At 39.4% G+C, this 17,901-nt stretch overlaps 2 protein-coding genes across 2 annotated transcripts in view; one reads left to right on the top strand and one right to left on the bottom strand.

Annotated features, from left to right (window-relative positions):
- The window catches only part of SMC6 (structural maintenance of chromosomes 6), a 76,038-nt gene extending 62,898 nt beyond the window's left edge, over positions 1-13,140 (bottom strand). The window contains exons 1-3 of the mRNA XM_036872878.1: positions 12,984-13,140; positions 4,566-4,708; positions 2,007-2,124 (exon numbers count right to left, since the gene is read on the bottom strand). Of these exons, the coding sequence (XP_036728773.1) occupies positions 2,007-2,124; positions 4,566-4,703 (256 nt within the window). The 5' untranslated portion in view covers positions 4,704-4,708; positions 12,984-13,140. The remainder of the gene's footprint in view (positions 1-2,006; positions 2,125-4,565; positions 4,709-12,983) is intronic.
- A 179-nt stretch (positions 13,141-13,319) lies between these two features.
- GEN1 (GEN1 Holliday junction 5' flap endonuclease) overlaps positions 13,320-17,901 on the top strand; it is a 30,198-nt gene continuing 25,616 nt past the window's right edge. Inside the window, exon 1 of the mRNA XM_036872879.1 lies at positions 13,320-13,725. The gene's annotated coding sequence lies outside the window, so the exon portion shown is untranslated. The remainder of the gene's footprint in view (positions 13,726-17,901) is intronic.

Raw genomic sequence — 17,901 nt, 5'->3', positions numbered from 1 at the left:
AGAAATCACGTTCATTAGAGGGAGAAAAGAGAAGTCTGACTCCTACAATTTGATGTAAAAAAAAATTCTGAAATAAAACATTATACTTCAATTATAATTTTCTTCAAGTGCCAAAAACAAACAAAAAGTTGTACATATCATGAAATATTTAGCTGCTGCTATTAGAAAAAAATCAGTACATTTCAGGAATCAAATCTTTGCCACTAATAAGGAAATGGAAAAAATGGTTGATACCTTTCCAACCTAAAACTCTCATTGTGTCATCTTGGCCCATCAGCCTATTAAATGAATTTATCTTTCTAATTACCCATATACATTTAACTCATCTAATTTTTCTTACATCCTAATTTACTCAAAATTTACTTTTTCCATAAATTCTCAGAAGCCAGAAACTATTTTTAACCTTGAATGCAAGCTCCAGAGGGACAGGACTGTTGTTTTTTATTCATTGCTTTATCTCCAATATTAGCCCATAATAGGCACTCACATATTTATTGAATGAATGAGCTTAAATATGAAAAAATTATCAGTCATATAGACAATGTTTTTATATAATATTTTGACAATTATTACTCCTAATTTGAATATTATCCATTTGCTAGCTCTTTGAAGAGTATACTTCTTTTTACCCTAACAGACATAAAATATCACAAGCTAAAATTCCAAAATCTTTAACAATTATGGTAACCATTTTCTCAACTCCACAATCAACCAAATTAATCAACTCTTATCAGCTAATCATCTTCCACAATATACTCCAAATTAACCAAAGTACACACTGGTTAGCCCAATTTAGTTCCTGGAATGCCCTTCAAGTCCCTATCCTAACTCTCTCCTTTTTCTTCATTTCCAAATTCACTGCCTCCACCACTTGCATTATATTAACAACTTCGCTGTTTCAGGAGTTAAGATCTAACCGCAGAACCAACCCACCAGTCTGTCTTTACTTCTTGTCCTGTTTGACCTCCCCGTAGCTCTGGTTCCTTTGTCTATTCCCTCCTTCTGAAAATACTTTCCTCTTGACCGAATAGAGTAGGGAAAACAAAGAACAACAACTAAACAGACCGTGGAGCTACCTGTACTAGTTTCATGTTCTAGCACGGCCACCAGTCGTGGACCCTGGCAAGCTCCTCTCCCTCTGTACTGGCTCAGTCAAGCAGTCAACATCTCACATCTGGCGAGTCTACGACAAAAGCTACCTAACTGGTCTAACTCCTATGTCTTCCCCCTTCTAATCTACTCTCTACAATGTGGTCAGTTTGTTTCACAAATCTTCACCATGTCACCTCTATACTCTAAAGCTTTAACTGCTTCCCCACTGACTTGTGAACGAAATCCCCAAATATTTATCATGGCAGTCAATATCCTCAACAACATCACCTACAACTGATTCTCCAGTGTATGCTTCTGCCCCTCCCTACCACGTATGATATGATAAAACCCTATGAGGTTGTTCACTCTCTCCACATACATCTGCTTCTACCCCTCCCAACCTTTGGTGATGAGCAATCTTTGCCTGGAACATCTCAGCTTCTTCTTCCCCAATAAGATCTAAAGAATCTTTCATCTTTATTCAAGTACCACCACAAATACCACCTCTTCTTAAAGCTTTCATTGGCCACAACAGTAAGAATTAGCTTCTTTCAAGTTTGGATTCCCAAGGCACTTTATTCACGCTGTTACAACATTTAATAGATAAAAGACACAGGCCTGCCTCAGTTGCAGTGAGGATGGCTTGCCTACTCTTCTGTGGTATGAGTTCCAAGGTACATAGACTCAGAAGAATAAGCAGGAAATGTTTATCCCTATTGCATAATGAGCCTAAAGTTAACTCATTTCTTAAAAGTGCAGACTGGCAGGCAATACTGAAAAAATTCATGACCACAAATCAGAGGTCTAAAACTTAGATTTATCAGCACTAGTAGTCACCTATTTTAAAAAGTTAATGCATTCTGATCTCAATGTACTGCTCAAAGTCAAATAAGAAGGAGGGCAAAAGCACTTACTTCCATTATTGCCAACAACAAAGTTGACATTAGAACCAAATTTAAAGGGTCCAAGCATCGAATGACACATGAAGTTTCTGAGCTGAATACTCTCAATTATTCCAACATCTGCTGCTGTCTATTAATTAAAAAAATGAGAGAAAACAATCAAATTCACTCACTACAATCATCCAATCATTTGCTAGAAGAGAAAGGTCAGCAGTGCTACCAATGAAAAAAGTTACAGGAAGTATAATTTTAAATGTTAACTTTAGTCAATGAGTAAATGATATTAAATGGAGACCTTATATGATTAACCACTCATTCTAAAGTCCTTATAGGATCCAATAAGTGTATCAAGGTTTCTTAATACGGACAATACCAACATTTTAATCAGATCATTTTTTGTTGGACAGAGGCTGTCTTGTGCATTGTGGGATGTTTAACAGCATCCCTAGCTGCTACCCACCAGATGCCAGTAGCACTCTCCCCCCACCCTAGTTGTGACAATCAAAAATATATTCAGACACTGCTAAATGTCCACTGCGGGGAGGGCATATAATTATAATTCTCATATTGTGAATATATGTCATAATTAAATTAGAGAAGGTTTATAAATGCTTTAAGCAAAAGTTCGGCACACAGTGGTCAGACTTCGTAGTTAAAAATATGAAAATAAATCACACATATTTTACCAAACCTTCCAAATTGTTTTAAAGAACACTTAACGTCTCCAGCCTTTTTAGTCATTTATTTAAAAAATCCCTGGCTCTCTTCTACTAGACACCAGCTTATTAAAAAGCAGAAAACATTTACATTCTTGTATGAGTAGAATACTGGAAATCGTGGTTGAAGACTTTTTAAAAATACATTTTATTTTGATCTAATTGAAGACTCAGATGCAGTTGTAAGAAACAGTACAGAGAGATCCTGTGAATCCCTTACCCAGTTTCTGCCCAAGGTTACATCTCGAAAACTACAGTACAATATCACAACCAGCATACTCATATTGATACAGTGACGATACAGAAGATTTCCATCACAAGTATCCTTCATGTTGTCCTTTTAGAGCCCCATCCACATCCCACCCAATCCACCCCCTCCTTAACCCCTGGTCCGCTTATCTGTTCTCCATTTCTGAAACATTGTCATTTCAAGATGTTATATTAGTGGAATCACACAGAATGTAACCTTTTGAGATTGGCTTTTTTTTCACTCAGCATAATTGTCCATTTTTGCCTGTATCAGTACTTCACTGCTTTCTATTGCTAAGTAGTATCTCAGGGTATAGATGCACCTCAGCATGTTTAACTACTCACTCACTGTGTGACATCTGGATTGTCAGTTTTTGGCTATTATGAATAAAGCTGCTATGAACATTCGTGTATAGATTTTTGTGTGAAGATAAATATTCTTTTCTCTGTGACAGATGCTGGGTTATATGATAGATAGTTGCATGTGAAATTTCTTAGAGAAACTGCCAAACTATTTCCCAGAGTGACTATATCATTTTACATTCCCACCACTGAATGATCCAGTGTCTCTGCATCCTTGCCAGCATATGGTGTTGTCATTTTTCAAAAAAATTTTAGCCATTCTGATGGGTATGTAGTGATATCTCATTGTGGTCTTAATTTGCATTTCCCTGATGACAAATTATGGTGAACATCATGTCATGTGCTTATTTGCATCTGTATATCTTCTTCTTCAGTGAAATGTCTCTTTTATGTCTTCTGCCCATTCTCAAATCCGATTATTTGCTTTTAACTGCTGAATTTTGAGAGTTCTTTATACAAACAAGATATTAGAACTTTGTTGGACATGTGATTTGCAAATATTCTCCTGGCTTGACTTTCCATCCTTATAACAGGGTCTTTTGCAGAAGAAAAGTTTTTAATTTTGATGAGGTCCAATTTATCAATTTTTCATTTAATGGTTTGTACATTTGATGTTAAGTCTAAGAATCGCTCCTGAATGCTAACCCGAACCTGAACCTGAACCCGAACATTTGGTACAATTCTCCAATCAAACCAACTGGGACTGAAGATATCTTTTTTGGGAGTTTTTAAACGATGAATTAAATTTCCTTTATAGTTACAGAGTGATTAAAATGATCTATTTCATATTGAATGAATTGTGATAGTTTGTGCTTTTCGAGGAACTGGTCCACTCTATCTAAGCTGTGAATCTATATGTGTAGAGTTGTTAACAGTATTCCCTTATTATCCTTCTGATGTTTGCAGGGTCTGTGGTCATATCCTCTGTTTCATTCCTGATATTAGTAATTTGTGTCTTCTCTCTTTTTTCCCCTTTGTCAATCTTAGTAGACGTTTGTCAATTTTATTGATCTTTCCAAAGAACCAGCTCCTAGTTTCATTGTTTTCTCTACTAATTTTTTCTAATCATTAACATAAACTTCAAAATTAGTCAGGTGATTTTATCTCAGCTTTTTAAAATTCATATTACTTTTCCTCTGCAGCCAGAGACCCAGCTCCTGATACTGAATTAAGAATATGACATATAAACCAGACATGAGAAACATGCAAGTCAAAAGACATAATATTGTAATTTTGCACTCACCAAAGTAGAGGTACCATTAGTGAAAGAAACTGTACATTCATCTTCGTCACCATCTTTATCAAAATCATCCAGCTCTTCTTGTCTTGGTCTTTTGGCATTTCCAGGAGAGAAGAAATTTCCTTCCTTTCTTTTGGCCATCAGGTCTAAACAAATATTAGTGACAATGAAGAAAATCATATATAGCATCCATAAGATTGTTCCATATACATTAAAAAACTTAACAAAACAAGACAGGCAAAGCTTAAGTTTTAGGACTATATCCATTCATTTTTACTTTAAAAAAAGTAAAACTATCATCTGCATGGAGGGAGGGGGCCGTGAGCCAAAAAATGCAGGTGGTCACTAGAGGCTGGAAAGGCAAGGACACAGATACTCAAGAGCCTCCAGAAAGGAATGCAGTCCTACCGCTCCCTTGATTTTCACCCAGGCAGACATGTCAGACTTCTAACCTACAAAAGTATAAGATAATACATTTTTGTTAAAAAAAAAAAAAAAAAAAAATCTGCATATGCTACACTAGTTGATTTTACTTCAGAACGATTCATGACCAAGGTTTTTACTCATATGGGCCTACCTAAGTGTTTTAACTCCTAAGTTCACAAAAGGTAAAAGATCTTATTTGTGAAACTGTGGATCTATTGATAGAGATGGCATACTGCCTCTGAAATGATTCCAGAGCAATCATCCAATTTTTATAAATTATAAATAGTGAATCACATAAAACTAATTTTAATTATTTTCCCAAAGAAGCATATTTGGAGCAGTGTTGCCTAGCATCAATAGTGTCCTTTAACTCTTCTCTAAAGAAACAGCCCATGCTGATTGTCTGGTTTTGTTTTTGTTTTTTACTGATATACTATAAAATTTATACCTAGAAAATGAACATCATCAAGATTTCTAAACATATAAATGCTGCACGTCAAGTCAAAGCTGATGGTCTTTGATTGAAATTAAATGGTTGACTACTCCAAATGTTGCTTTCATTTTTCTCTTAAAAATTCACTTAGAGATCTAAAATGATAGGTACCCAATAACTGCTGAATAACTGGAAAGAAAAATCCACAGCATAGGTAATAAAAAATTTCTAAGATATAAGAATATGAAAAATAGCTCTACTCTCAACCTATTTAGGTGCACCTAGTGCTATACTATAGCAGCCCTGCTTGTACCAGGTACCTGGGCAGCAGTGGATTAAATGAGATTTTCTCTCTCATGCATTTGGATTGAAAGATTCAAGTCAGTTCTCAGTAGAAGAGAGGAAAGCTCCACTTGCTGATGTACCGGCAGGGCAAGACAGCCAAGCTGAAGTGTGTGTGTGTGGGGGGGAGGCTGGGGGGCTAGTGGAGCGGTGTTACAAAGACGGCATAAAGTAGACGGAGAACAGGGACCCTAGAGCAGGGATGCAAGAGGAGGAGGGCGGGCGAGACGGACATTCGTACAGTGTTTAATTTTTATCCACTGCTTCCCAAAGTTACACTGACAGAACCAATTTTGCAGAAACATCAAATATCTATACATACTGTGTTGGAACTACTTTGGGGAACTATCTTTGACAGGTTTTATTGTGACAATGCATGCTTCATTAAGTGAACTGGGTAGTTTCCCTATCTTTTTTTTTTTTAATATATTTATTTTTATTTATTTATTTTTGGCTGCGTTGGGTCTTCATTGCTGCGCGCGGGTGAGCAGGGGCTACTCTTAGTTGCGGTGCGTGGGCTTCTCACTGTGGTGGCTTCTCTTGTTGCAGAGCATGTGCTCTAGCCGCGCAGGCTTCAGTAGTTGTGGCATGTGGGCTCAGTAGTTGTGGCTCACGGGCTCTAGAGCACAGGCTCAGTAGTTGCGGTGCACGGGCTCAACAGCTGTGGCTCGTGGCCTCTAGAGCGCAGGCTCAGTAGTTGTGGCGCATGGGCTTAGTTGCTCCGCGGCATGTGGGATCTTCCCGGACCAGGGCTCGAATCTGTGTCCTCTGCATTGGCAGGTGGATTCTTAACCACTGTGCCACCAGGGAAGCCCTCCTCATCTTTTTAATGCTCTGAAATCACCACTCTGGCATGACACTGAAATGTTTTTTGAAAGTGAGAAAGAACTAAGCTTAAAGATATTAGATGTTGGAGACTATTTTAATTTTATGAAATCATTTCAATTTCTTTTTTGTACACTGGTTATTACAGATTCATTATATCTTCCTAGAACAAGTTTGCTATAATTTTATTTTCCAGAACACTGATAATTTAAACCTTCAAATTTACTACACAAAATTACCTTGTTTTGCAAAATCCTCAGCTGTGGTCATGACTCCTTTCACATCAATTCTATTTAATTAAATTTACACTTTTTTCTCCCAAAAGTAGTTATTTGCGTTTTTCAAACCCAGTTCTTCTTTAATGAAAATATTTTAATGTTTAATGTTTTCATATATTTTTATACAACCCAATATAAGAGATATGCAGTGGGGCTGGAGTTCAGTCTCTAATTCTTTATCTCAAAGTGCAAGTTAATAAAAGCAATCAGAGACTTCCACTTCCAGGAAGATGGAATAGATGTAATTTTCCCTATTCCCCCTGCTTAGTAAAACTAAAATCCTTGAAAATTATATACTACAAAGCAAACATAAGACGACTCTGAAGAAGGAGGCAGACTGGCTAGGAACCACGTGACCCAAGGAATGACACCGTGGTGGTTCCCTGAGTTTTTGTTTTGCCTCAACTATCCCAGACTTGGAGAGGCCAGCAACTGGGGAAACACCAACAGGTGCAGGGAAAAACAAAAATGCCTAATGAAAGCTTGCTCTCTCTAGACAAAGGGGCAGGAAAAGGGGAGCCTAACAAGACAGGAAACTTTTAGACAATAATCACCCTACTCCAGTCAAATACCACTAAAAGAACTGTTGGCCCTTCCTCTTCCCCCACAGCACCAGCAAAGGCCAAGTGGGTAGCCTGGACTTCCACCCCGGTGAAGCTGGTTTCAGAGGAGGCTGTGTAGGCCAAGTAGGGAGCCATGATGATGGCATCAGGTGGAGAACTTAGATGTCCACCCCCAACAGGGGGTAACTGGATGCTACTTACTCCCATTCCCCCTTGGATGGGGTCAGAGGAGGCCTTTTACCACTGCCCGGAAAGGTGAGGAGGCCACCCCACTGCAGTGTCCACGTGGGGGGCTGAAACTCCCGCCCTAGCCGAACAGCCACCAGAAGCTATGGAAAGAGCTCTGGTAAAGTTTAGATGTGAGTCTTTGTGTCCATGGCCTAAAAAAACCATAGGGCAGCAGTTCTCAAAGGTTGTGGTGTCTTAAAAAGTACCAAGGACCTCAAAGAGCTTTTGTTTAAATCTATCAATATTTACCATATTATAAATTAAAATTGAAAAACTTTTAAAACAAGCAACACACAAGTACACATTCTATCAGTCGTCAGAGCGATGGCAGCATCACGTGTCTGTAACCTCTGGATAATTCCATTGTATAGTCACAAGTGAACGAAAAGGAAAAAGGGAAATAACATCTTACAATAATTATGAAAACAATTTTGATCTTGTAGACCCTTTGAAAGAGTCTCATGGATCCCTGGACCACACTTGGCAAACTGCTACTGTAGGGGATACTGTAAGCATGTCCATGACACAGTGCCATAAATGACAAGGCATAGCTACCAGTAATAAGGCAGCAGAGAAGAAGCCAGCCATAGAATGACTGGTAGACTTGATATTCAAAGTGTGGTCCCAGGACCATCAAGCAGCCGTCTACATCTCCGAGGAACATGTTAGATATCCAGAATCTCAGGCCTCAATTTAAACCAACTGAATCTGCAGCTTCATTTTAACAAGGTCTCGGGTGACTCACAAGCACATTAAAGTCTGAGAAGAACTGTTGTAAACAACATTAAAAAATTTGGGACTTTATCCTATCCTGAAGGCAATAAGGAACCTAATTTATCATGATAAATCAAATACCACTTAAAAGGCATATTAGTTAACATCCAAAGAAGGACATTTAACAAATGCCTTTTGAGACAGTACTAGTGTTACAGTCACAATTACATAATATTCACCATCTTTTTTACAAATAATTTAATGTTTATCTTGAATCTCTTACACAAGTCAGAACTTGAAAATCAAACAATTCTCAAATTATTTAATAACACGAATTAATGTATATTAGTTTCAACTTGTTGCTAATTTAAATTCCCTAGAATACCACCAGGCTATTATTTTCCCAACACTTCCTTCTTTCCCACCCATACCTCTATTCCTTTCTCAATTACAGTAATTTATTTATTATAGAAGAGCAAAGAAGACGCATTACTTTTTGGTTTTCCCAACATTAAATGCCCTTTTAGACACTGTTTTTATTAATGCTTAATACACGATCTTGCAGTTAGCAGACACATCAGCTGACTGATTTTAGTATTTTACCATTAGAAAATGGTAGTTTTTCAAGTAAAATTGGGGGGAGCAAGGGGCACGAAGGTAAATGTGATTAGCTCCTCACAACGAATGTGAGATTCTATACAAGACAGAAGACAGAGTGCTACATGAAAATGATGTTTTTTATTTGCTGTGGTTAGCCTGGGATTTGCAGTTTGCCGTTAGGTTGCCATGGTAACTTGCATCTAACAGACACTGAAGGATCCTACCTTTTAAAATAGGAATCACTTTGTAATTTAATGATAATGGATTTTTAAAAACACACATGAATGCCCTGAGAGTTAATTTTAGGTTACAATAGTAAAATTGTTTCTAATAGGCTAAAGAGACATATAAACAGATGCAAAGAAAAATACTTTTAATATCCTGCAATATATAAAAATAGAAAAAAAAGCTCCTCTGGGATTTTCAATATATCCATAAAGCTCTTCATAGTCTTTAACATTTGTTTATTTACAATAAAAAAATTAAAATTAAGGGACATATCATTTCCCCCTCACAGAAAGCAAACTCCATCAGAGCAGGAATAGTAACAAATATGCAGATTCTCAATAAAAAAAAAGTTCAAGAAGAAAAATCAATCGCCAAGGGTTAATTACAGCAAGCATGTACATAGGAAATTTGATAAGAGACCAAAAGCATTTTAACAAAGGACTATAAATTTCTAAATTTTCAATTTTATTGTGAGTATGTAGTAATTCACATTTCCCATTCATATCAAAGTAGGGGCTAACAGCAGTGAGAACAGTCATAACAGAACTGGAATTATTAATAGAAAAGAGTGGTTAAAAAAAAAGGTAAATTGCTGCTGCTTCTGAATCTGCCACGGACTATTTACCTCATTCCCAATTCTACTTCTCCCACCACCACAGACAAATTCATTCTGCATTATACCGCCTCATTTTTAATGTACTGAATTAATTAAGCACACTACTTGGAATATATCATGAAGTAATGTGAGATGCAATAGATAATAATATAAATAAGTGAAAAAACTCATTAGGCCATCCATCAAACAATTCCAGATGAGCAAAACTAGGAAGTACTAAATAAGCACAGCACTTCAGACAATAAAATGTGAACACTCAGATTTGTGTTTTAAAAAATCCCTGTGACCTCAATATAGAAGACAAACGAAACAGAGTAAGAATAGGGGCAAAAGAGACCAGTCTCTAAAGGATAAGGGGTGCTGAACAAAAGCAGTGGCATGCACACCAATGTTCACTGCAGCATTATTTACAATAGGCAAGATATGGAAGGAACCTAAGTGTCTATCAACAGATAAATGGATAAAGGTGTGATACACACATACACACACAATGGAATATTACACAACCATTAAAAATGAAATCTTGCCATTTGCAACAACATGGGTGAATCTAAAGGGTATTATGCTGAATGAAATAAGTCAGACAGAGGAAGACAAATACCCATAGGATCTCACTTATATGTGGAATCTAAAAAACAAAAGAAACAAAACAAAATGAAAACAGACTCACAGATATAGAGAACAAATGGATAGTTGCTAGAGGGAGGGGTCGGGGATGAAATAAGTGAAGGGGATTAAGAGGTACAAACCTTTCCTTTAATCCTCAACATCCTTCTAAGTATCGTCCTTACTTTACAAAAGGGGATATTGAGGCTCAATTAAAAGATACCCAGACTTATGTAGCTATAACTTAGCACAGCCTAGATCCAAACCCAGGTTGTCCAAACCCAAAGTCAAACCTCCCAAAGTTAAACCAACTGAATCTGAAGACTTATGTAGCTATAACTTAGCACAGCCTAGATCCAAACCCAGGTTGTCCAAACCCAAAGTCAAACCTCTTTAACGTCCAGGTTCCTCGTGGTATGAACTGAGTTTAACCAAGTTTGACTATTTATAGGCAGTGAAATTGGATATTAATTTTGGATTAATATCCAAATTGGATATTAATTGGATATTGGATATTAACATAATGTATAAAACTACATAAAGGATTCTAATGTGATATGTCCCTCTAATGTTACTATTCAAGCCAATTAAAACTTGGGCTTGCTTTATAAAATTTTACCTTGTGTTTAATTTTCAGAAACAACCTTTACTCTTAATACTAAATGCCATTATCAGTAGACTGAGCAGGTCTGGAAAGGAAGGAGGATAAATAATACATTTATGTTGTTTGAAAACACTGAGTTTGAAGTGCTCCTGAGATACAGAGGCCAGTAGGCAGTAAAATATACTCTGCAGTAGAGGCAGATTTGGGAGTGGAGCTAAGAAAGCCACAGGAAGTATTCTGAATTTGGTCACCAGGGAAACTATGTTTAGTGAGAAAGATGTATCTCATTAACTAGTGAATCCAAAACACTAACATTAATGTAAGTATCTACACTTGTACACTTGACCCTCAGTCATCTGGACTTATGTGTGTGTGTGTGTGTGTATATATAAAACTGTGACATTTAATTTTGCCTTAAATATAATGCATACTATTGTGGTAAAATTTTGAGTTATTTATTAATTCCTGAAAGGAAGCCAAGTACGGCTTTGATTAATTTTCCTAACTTAGGTCTAAAAATGATAGTCAAGATTTAGGCAGGTTTTACACAAAATTCTACATCCAGGCACTCAGTAAAATAAACTTTTGGGAATGAAACTGGTTTTTCACTGTAACCACTTTAATATGCCTTTTGTGCTGACTTTTTGCCAGGCTCAATTCTAAATACTTCATACTAATTATAGACAGGTACAGAGATAAAACTCTAACTCTCACTCTCTATCCCCCCCCACCCTCACATATTTAAGAATCCTGTGAGTTAGGGACCATGTTATTTTCTCCAATTACAGAATAGGAACTGAAATTTGCAGAGATGGTACCGACTTGTCCCGGGTCACACAACACTGGTTCTGTCTTGCACAAAAACATGTTTTTTAAGCAATATTCTAGTAATCTCCAAACTTCTTTGTACTTACAGCCATTCAAGGAAAAAAAAACCCAACACAACTGTAAATACACATCCTCATAGGAAATTATTACTCTGCATATTTCACACAGTGAAAGAACGAGATAAAGTAAATCTAAGTAGTTCCAATATGCTCCCTCTCCACCCATGCACCCATGGAACTCTCTGCAGGCCAGTGCACATGCTAGTGAACATGTTAAAAGACTACCCAGCAGCCGTCTAAAAGCTGTCAGCGAATTTGGACTTCTTTTCTTTTGAATATACATTCCAGAGTAGCTTGTCTTTAAAACACTCGCTTGTAATCGTCTCCTCATGAAATATACAGAGTAGTAAGCACTCACATAACTTGTCTTCAGGGTTTAAACAGCAAATAGTTGCTCTTTCTAGGAATTATCCCAGGATCCTCTCAAGCCCTTTCTCTACCCTTGAGTCCTGTGTTCCGCAATTCCCAATAGTGATTCTTCTCCAGCTCATCTCCACGAGAAAATCAGGGAAAAGAAACGACATCATAAAACCTCCAAACATCACAATTTAATTCTTCCAGGTACAGAACAGTTTGCGTTCTCATGAAACTGGCATTTAGCAACAAATCCAATTGAAGTAATATTTACATACATCTCTTAAACATACTTAAGTTGCTACTTGCGAGGTACCATCAAACGGGTAGATAAGAGCCCGATTCCCGAACCCAACCTCACCCCCCGACCCTTATACCCCCCAAGCCCCTCGTCAAAGCCTAAAGGGCCGTTTGGGGCCGGGCGCCGGGTCCCGCAGCCCGAGCCGGGATTGGCAAGCCTCGCCACCAGAGCCGCCCGAGGGAGGAGCCCAGCAGACACACGGGCAAGTTTCCCGCGGCTGAGGGGACCTGTGCCGCCTGCGGAGAGGGCGCGAAGATATCCGCCGGCCGTGGGCCGGGCCGCTCGAGCCCCCTGGACACTGCCGCAGCTCCGCTGACCCGGCCGCCACCGGGTGGGCTGCGGGCGCCAGCCAGGAGTGCGGTGAAGGGGCATGGACCCGCAGCAAGGGAGAGCGACGGCGCGCGCCCTCACCCTACCTCGAACAAGTCGAAGTCTCCCCAAGGAACCCGATCGGCGGGGCGGTCGCGGCTCAACAGGACGACAAAGCCACCCAAGGGGCGTCTCGGCGTCGGCCGGCCGCCGTCGGCCCGCGGGGTTCCGCGCGCCCACCGCGGGAGAAGGCAGCAGCCCGGCCGCCCCGGCGCCCACCGCGGGACACTCCGCGCCTGCGCCCCGCCCCCCCTCCCGCCGGGACTCCGCCCGCGCGTGCGCGGTTCGGAGTTTTCGCGCCACTGGAGTCTAAGAGGAGGGGCCGGAAGTGCTCCTGGGCGGACGGAGAAAGCTTGTAGAAGCTCAGGGCTCGGCGACAGCGGGACGCGGGGAGTGGGGCGGGTGATTTGCCTAAGTGAAAGTGAAAAAAAATTCGGAGCCCCCCGACTACAGTCCTACCCATGCGTACAGCGACCGGCTGGGAGGCCGGGAAGCCGAGCGTACGGCCGCGGTCGCGGAAAGGGGCCAGTCACTTCCCGGAAGAGGCGGGGCCATGGGCGAGAAGGCGCCGAATTCGAAGTGCTCCCCAGGAGCTTTCCGGGGCAGGGTGCTAAGCGCCAAACGGTCGACTTTGCTTGGGGAAGGAAAGAGAAAGTCTTTCCTTTTCTTTTTCTTTTTTTTTGAGAAGAGAAATTTTAGAAACTTGGAGACAGCAGTAGTTAGGATTCAGGCCAAACTGGTAAATCACGGAAGGGCGTCTTTCAAAACCAAGGAGGAAGGGTTGCCCCGGTAAGTCCCGCAGAACGGTGGAGAGACGGCACCGCCCGGGTCCTTCCACTGGCTCCTTTGCACTCTGGGTTGGGGGCGAGCTCTGTGTTCGCGTCCCTGTCGCGCCTGCCCCTCCTCCCAAAACACCGTCAGAGGCTCCCTTTGGGTCCAGGAGGACAGCGGTCCGAAGTTCCCGGCCGGATTCAGCCCTGCTTTCCGAGCCCGGAGTCTCCCCGTCCCTGCGGTTCGCCCCGGCGCGTGGGAGCTGTCGGCCCCGGCTCCGCGCTCTGCCGGCCGTGCGGAGGCCGCTGCGTCCCGAATGTCCCTCCCCCGGGCACCGTGGGGTACACTCCCACGCCTGGTTCAAGGCCATCCTGGGCGAGCCTTCCCTGATCCCCGTGGGCACACTTGGGTGTTCCTCTTTTTTGGTGTTAACTTTGTGTTTTGGAAATACTTCCATTATAGCAGTTACCTTAAGGCATTGTGGTTGTTTATTTACAATCTTTCTTTCCGCTGGCGCGTGCCTACATTGTAAACCCTCTCAATAAACATCGGAACTAAAGAAGTTTAAGTTCCTTGGCTTAGCTTTCAGCGCCTTCTCAACCCGACATTAAGCTACCGCTTCTGTCTTTACACAGCTCTTCACGTGACATGCTGATGTAGCTACGTAATATACTTTCTATACCCCAAAATCTTCCTTTCTAGATGGAAAAAAGGGGTATTTACTGCTAACCCAGAACACCCCCGAAGAAATTGATGTCAAACTTACGGTCTCCAGTAAGGAAATTCCTACCCTTTTACTTATAAAGATAATCAAATATATCCTGGCCTTTGCCATGATACACATATGACATAGCCAAAATAGGTGAAAACACTACGACATCTGGCCCAAGTGGTCCTTGTGGGTAAAAGATGGGAAACACAGTTGGGAGGTCTCTGCTTATATGTCACTTCCTTTAAGAAGTCTTCCTTGATGCCCTACACTAGGTAGGATACCTTCTTTAGCTCTATTTACTCCTGTAGTTCTCTAGCCTTACTTCTGTGCCTGTACTTGTCACATTCTTATAATTCCCTTTTTATCTCTAATCTCACCTAACCACGGTCCTTAAATGCAGGGCTTGATCTTTCATTATTGTATCTCCAGCACCAAGAATAATTCTGGTAAATAGTAGGCATTTAATAAATATTTATTAATAACAAGTTATTTAAGCCAGGGTTATATTATTCTTCAAAGTTTAAGCTAAATTCATATGAAAATAAAACTGAAGAAATAATAAACACAGCATTAATTAGTGAAATTATGTGGTAAGTCCTATACAATACAATCCTGAACTGAAATAAGCATTATACAGTTTACCAAACTTTATATGAAATAGAGTCATCTGCATGGGAATTGGGAAATTTAAAGTAGTTCCTGCTTTATTGTTAAAAAAATTTGTTTCTAATGTTTTTGCTTAAAACTGAAATAAAACTGGAAAGCTGTTAGTTTAATAAAATGTATATTTTTACATATCAAACCATTGACCTCTTTTATGTTCTTTAAATTTGATTCATTAGTGGAATTAGCAAGGTTCTGTGCTTTTCTCACCTCATTCAGTTTTATAATTAACCAATAAAGCTTATTAGCTTTTAAGGAAGTTTTAGGAGCATAAATTGATTTATGGGTACCATATGGTTACATCAAAGGATTTGGTTTTGTTTTAACCTGAAGGGGATTCTTAAGCTCTTTTTTTAAACTAGAAATTCATGTTCTTTCTACCAAGAAATAATATCTGAAATAGAGTGATTTGTTTTTAATACCAAGCTATCAAAATTGGTGATGAGATTCAAAAGATATCAGAATCTTGTAATTCATTTGGTTTAATACCTCTCGTTTTGTAGATGGGTTAAATGTCCTCCCAAGCTTGTACAGCTAGTCAGTGTATATCCAGGATCAAAATTTTAGGCTTTCTATCCCAAGTCCAATGCTCTTTCACTAAAGCATATAAATTGAAGCCACTAGTAGGCTATAAAGTTATTTGCTATGGGTTGTTCTGATTTTGTTGATTCACATAAGTATTCTTTTTTTTTTTTTTTTTTTAATTGGTCCAAATACACACTAGTGGCTTGCTTTTTTTTTTTTTTTTTTTTTATTGATTGATTTATTTATTTTTGGCTGTGTTGGGTCTTCGCTTCTGTGCGAGGGCTTTCTCCTGTTGTGGCAAGTGGGGGCCACTCTTCATCGCGGTGCACGGGCCTCTCACTATCGCGGCCTCTCTTGTTGCGGAGCACAGGCTCCAGACGCGCAGGCTCAGTAGCTGTGGCTCACGGGCCTAGTTGCTCCGTGGCATGTGGGATCTTCCCAGACCAGGGCTCGAACCCGTGTCCCCTGCATCGGCAGGCGGACTCCCAACCACTGCGCCACCAGGGAAGCCCCCGCATAAGTATTCTTGCATCACATTAATTCTTAAGAACTATATTAGGAGACTTTTTAAAATATATGTAATCTACATTGATTGCATGAGCAGATTGATGTCAATGAAATCATTACATTATAAAAGATAGGAGTAGAGACTCACCAAATCTTACGTCATAAAAAATTTCAAATTTCACCCTATTAAAATAAAAATGGAAGATAAAATTATACATAGTTTGGGGTGAGTTTGCTATATGTAGTATTTTAAAATTTTACTTAATGCTGAGCTATTTTCAAGCAACCTTTTCAGGTTGATCATGACCTCATGCAAGAACCATCTGTTCTATCTTTGAGTGTAGTTGTACTTGAATATCTTAAAAGTTGTTGCATTCTGTCCCCTTTTGGAACTTTAAATGCTTTTACAGTCTTACCATTGCTACTTAATATCACTTCAAAGGAAGGTCTGGTGCAAAGAAAGTGACAAGGATTGGGAAATAATAGATCGTGGAAGTAGACATTTTAGATTAAGTGCATTCTTAAAACATGTTATGGGGAGTTCCCTGGTGGCCCAGTAGTTAGGATTCTGGGCTTTCACTGCCGTGGCCCAGGTTCAGTCCTTGAGTGGAGAACTGAGATCCCACAAGCCACACGGCACAGCCAAAAAAAACAAACACACACACATGGTGTAATTTTTCATAAGATATTTCACATAATTTTACCCTTTCAGAACTATTGAGGTATTTGTTTAATATTCTGCTTTTACAAGTGATTTTCAAAAGGAGCACAAAGACCTTAGGTTGTAGATCTATTGAAGATAATCCTAAAATAGTATTTTAAAAGAATGTATTACATTTAGAATGCTTTGTAATTTTACAGTAATATTTTTTGCATTTTACAACTGGCTATAAGATAGCACCATAAATGAAGTAAATTAACTGGTAACAAACAAGTTATGTCACCCTTAAGGAAATTCACTATCCATTACCAGAAAGATGAAGATTTTTAAATATGTTTTAGATTTTTAAATAAGATCATTGTGGCTTCTATGGGGAGGATGATTGCGTGGGTGGCAGGTAGTAAAAAGTAGAAGCAGGGAGGCCAGTTAGCAGACTTCAGGTACTAGAAGAGTATCTTTAGAAATGGGGATTTAGGATGTGTTCTGGAGACAGGGGACTTGTTGATCAAGTTGCTGTTAGAGAGTGAAGTAAAGAGAACAATCAAGAATGACTGCTAGGTTTTTGGCCTAAGCAACTGGATATTTGGCAATGACTAGGGGTAGAACAGTTTTGAGGAGAGATGGTGGAATCAAGAATTAGATGCATATTATGCATCCATGTAAAGATAAAGTAGGAGATTAGATGTTCTTATCAAGAATTCGGAGAAGTTGTCAGATGATGAGGGATAAATATTAAAGAGGGAAACTGAAGAGAAGTTTCTTCATTATAGAGTATTCAAAGGAGACTCAGCTCTCTGACTCTAAAAATAATCTTCCTGTGACTCTTTCTTCTAACTTTCTAGTTCTTATGCCTACCACCAATCCTTTAAATAGTGTTGCTTGGCATAGTTCTAATCTATTATTTTTTAGTTAAAAGTGGTGAAGGCTATATAAAGTCTTGCAGTTATTCAAGAAAGTCTAATGGAAATTCATTAATGGTAAGTTACTAAGAAAGAAAAAAAAAAGACTCATTGGGGCATGTTAGAGAGAGGCTAGCTCCTAAAAATTGTCCCCTTGGGTCCTATCATTCAGAGAAAAAAGTGGGAGAAAGCACGTTTCACGATAGCAGCAATTCTTTCATGGTTAT

The sequence above is a fragment of the Balaenoptera musculus genome, chromosome 13 (assembly GCF_009873245.2).
Source record: "Balaenoptera musculus isolate JJ_BM4_2016_0621 chromosome 13, mBalMus1.pri.v3, whole genome shotgun sequence".
In the NCBI taxonomy this organism is placed as follows: Eukaryota; Metazoa; Chordata; class Mammalia; order Artiodactyla; family Balaenopteridae; genus Balaenoptera; species Balaenoptera musculus.
This window is presented reverse-complemented; position numbering and strand designations above follow the sequence as displayed.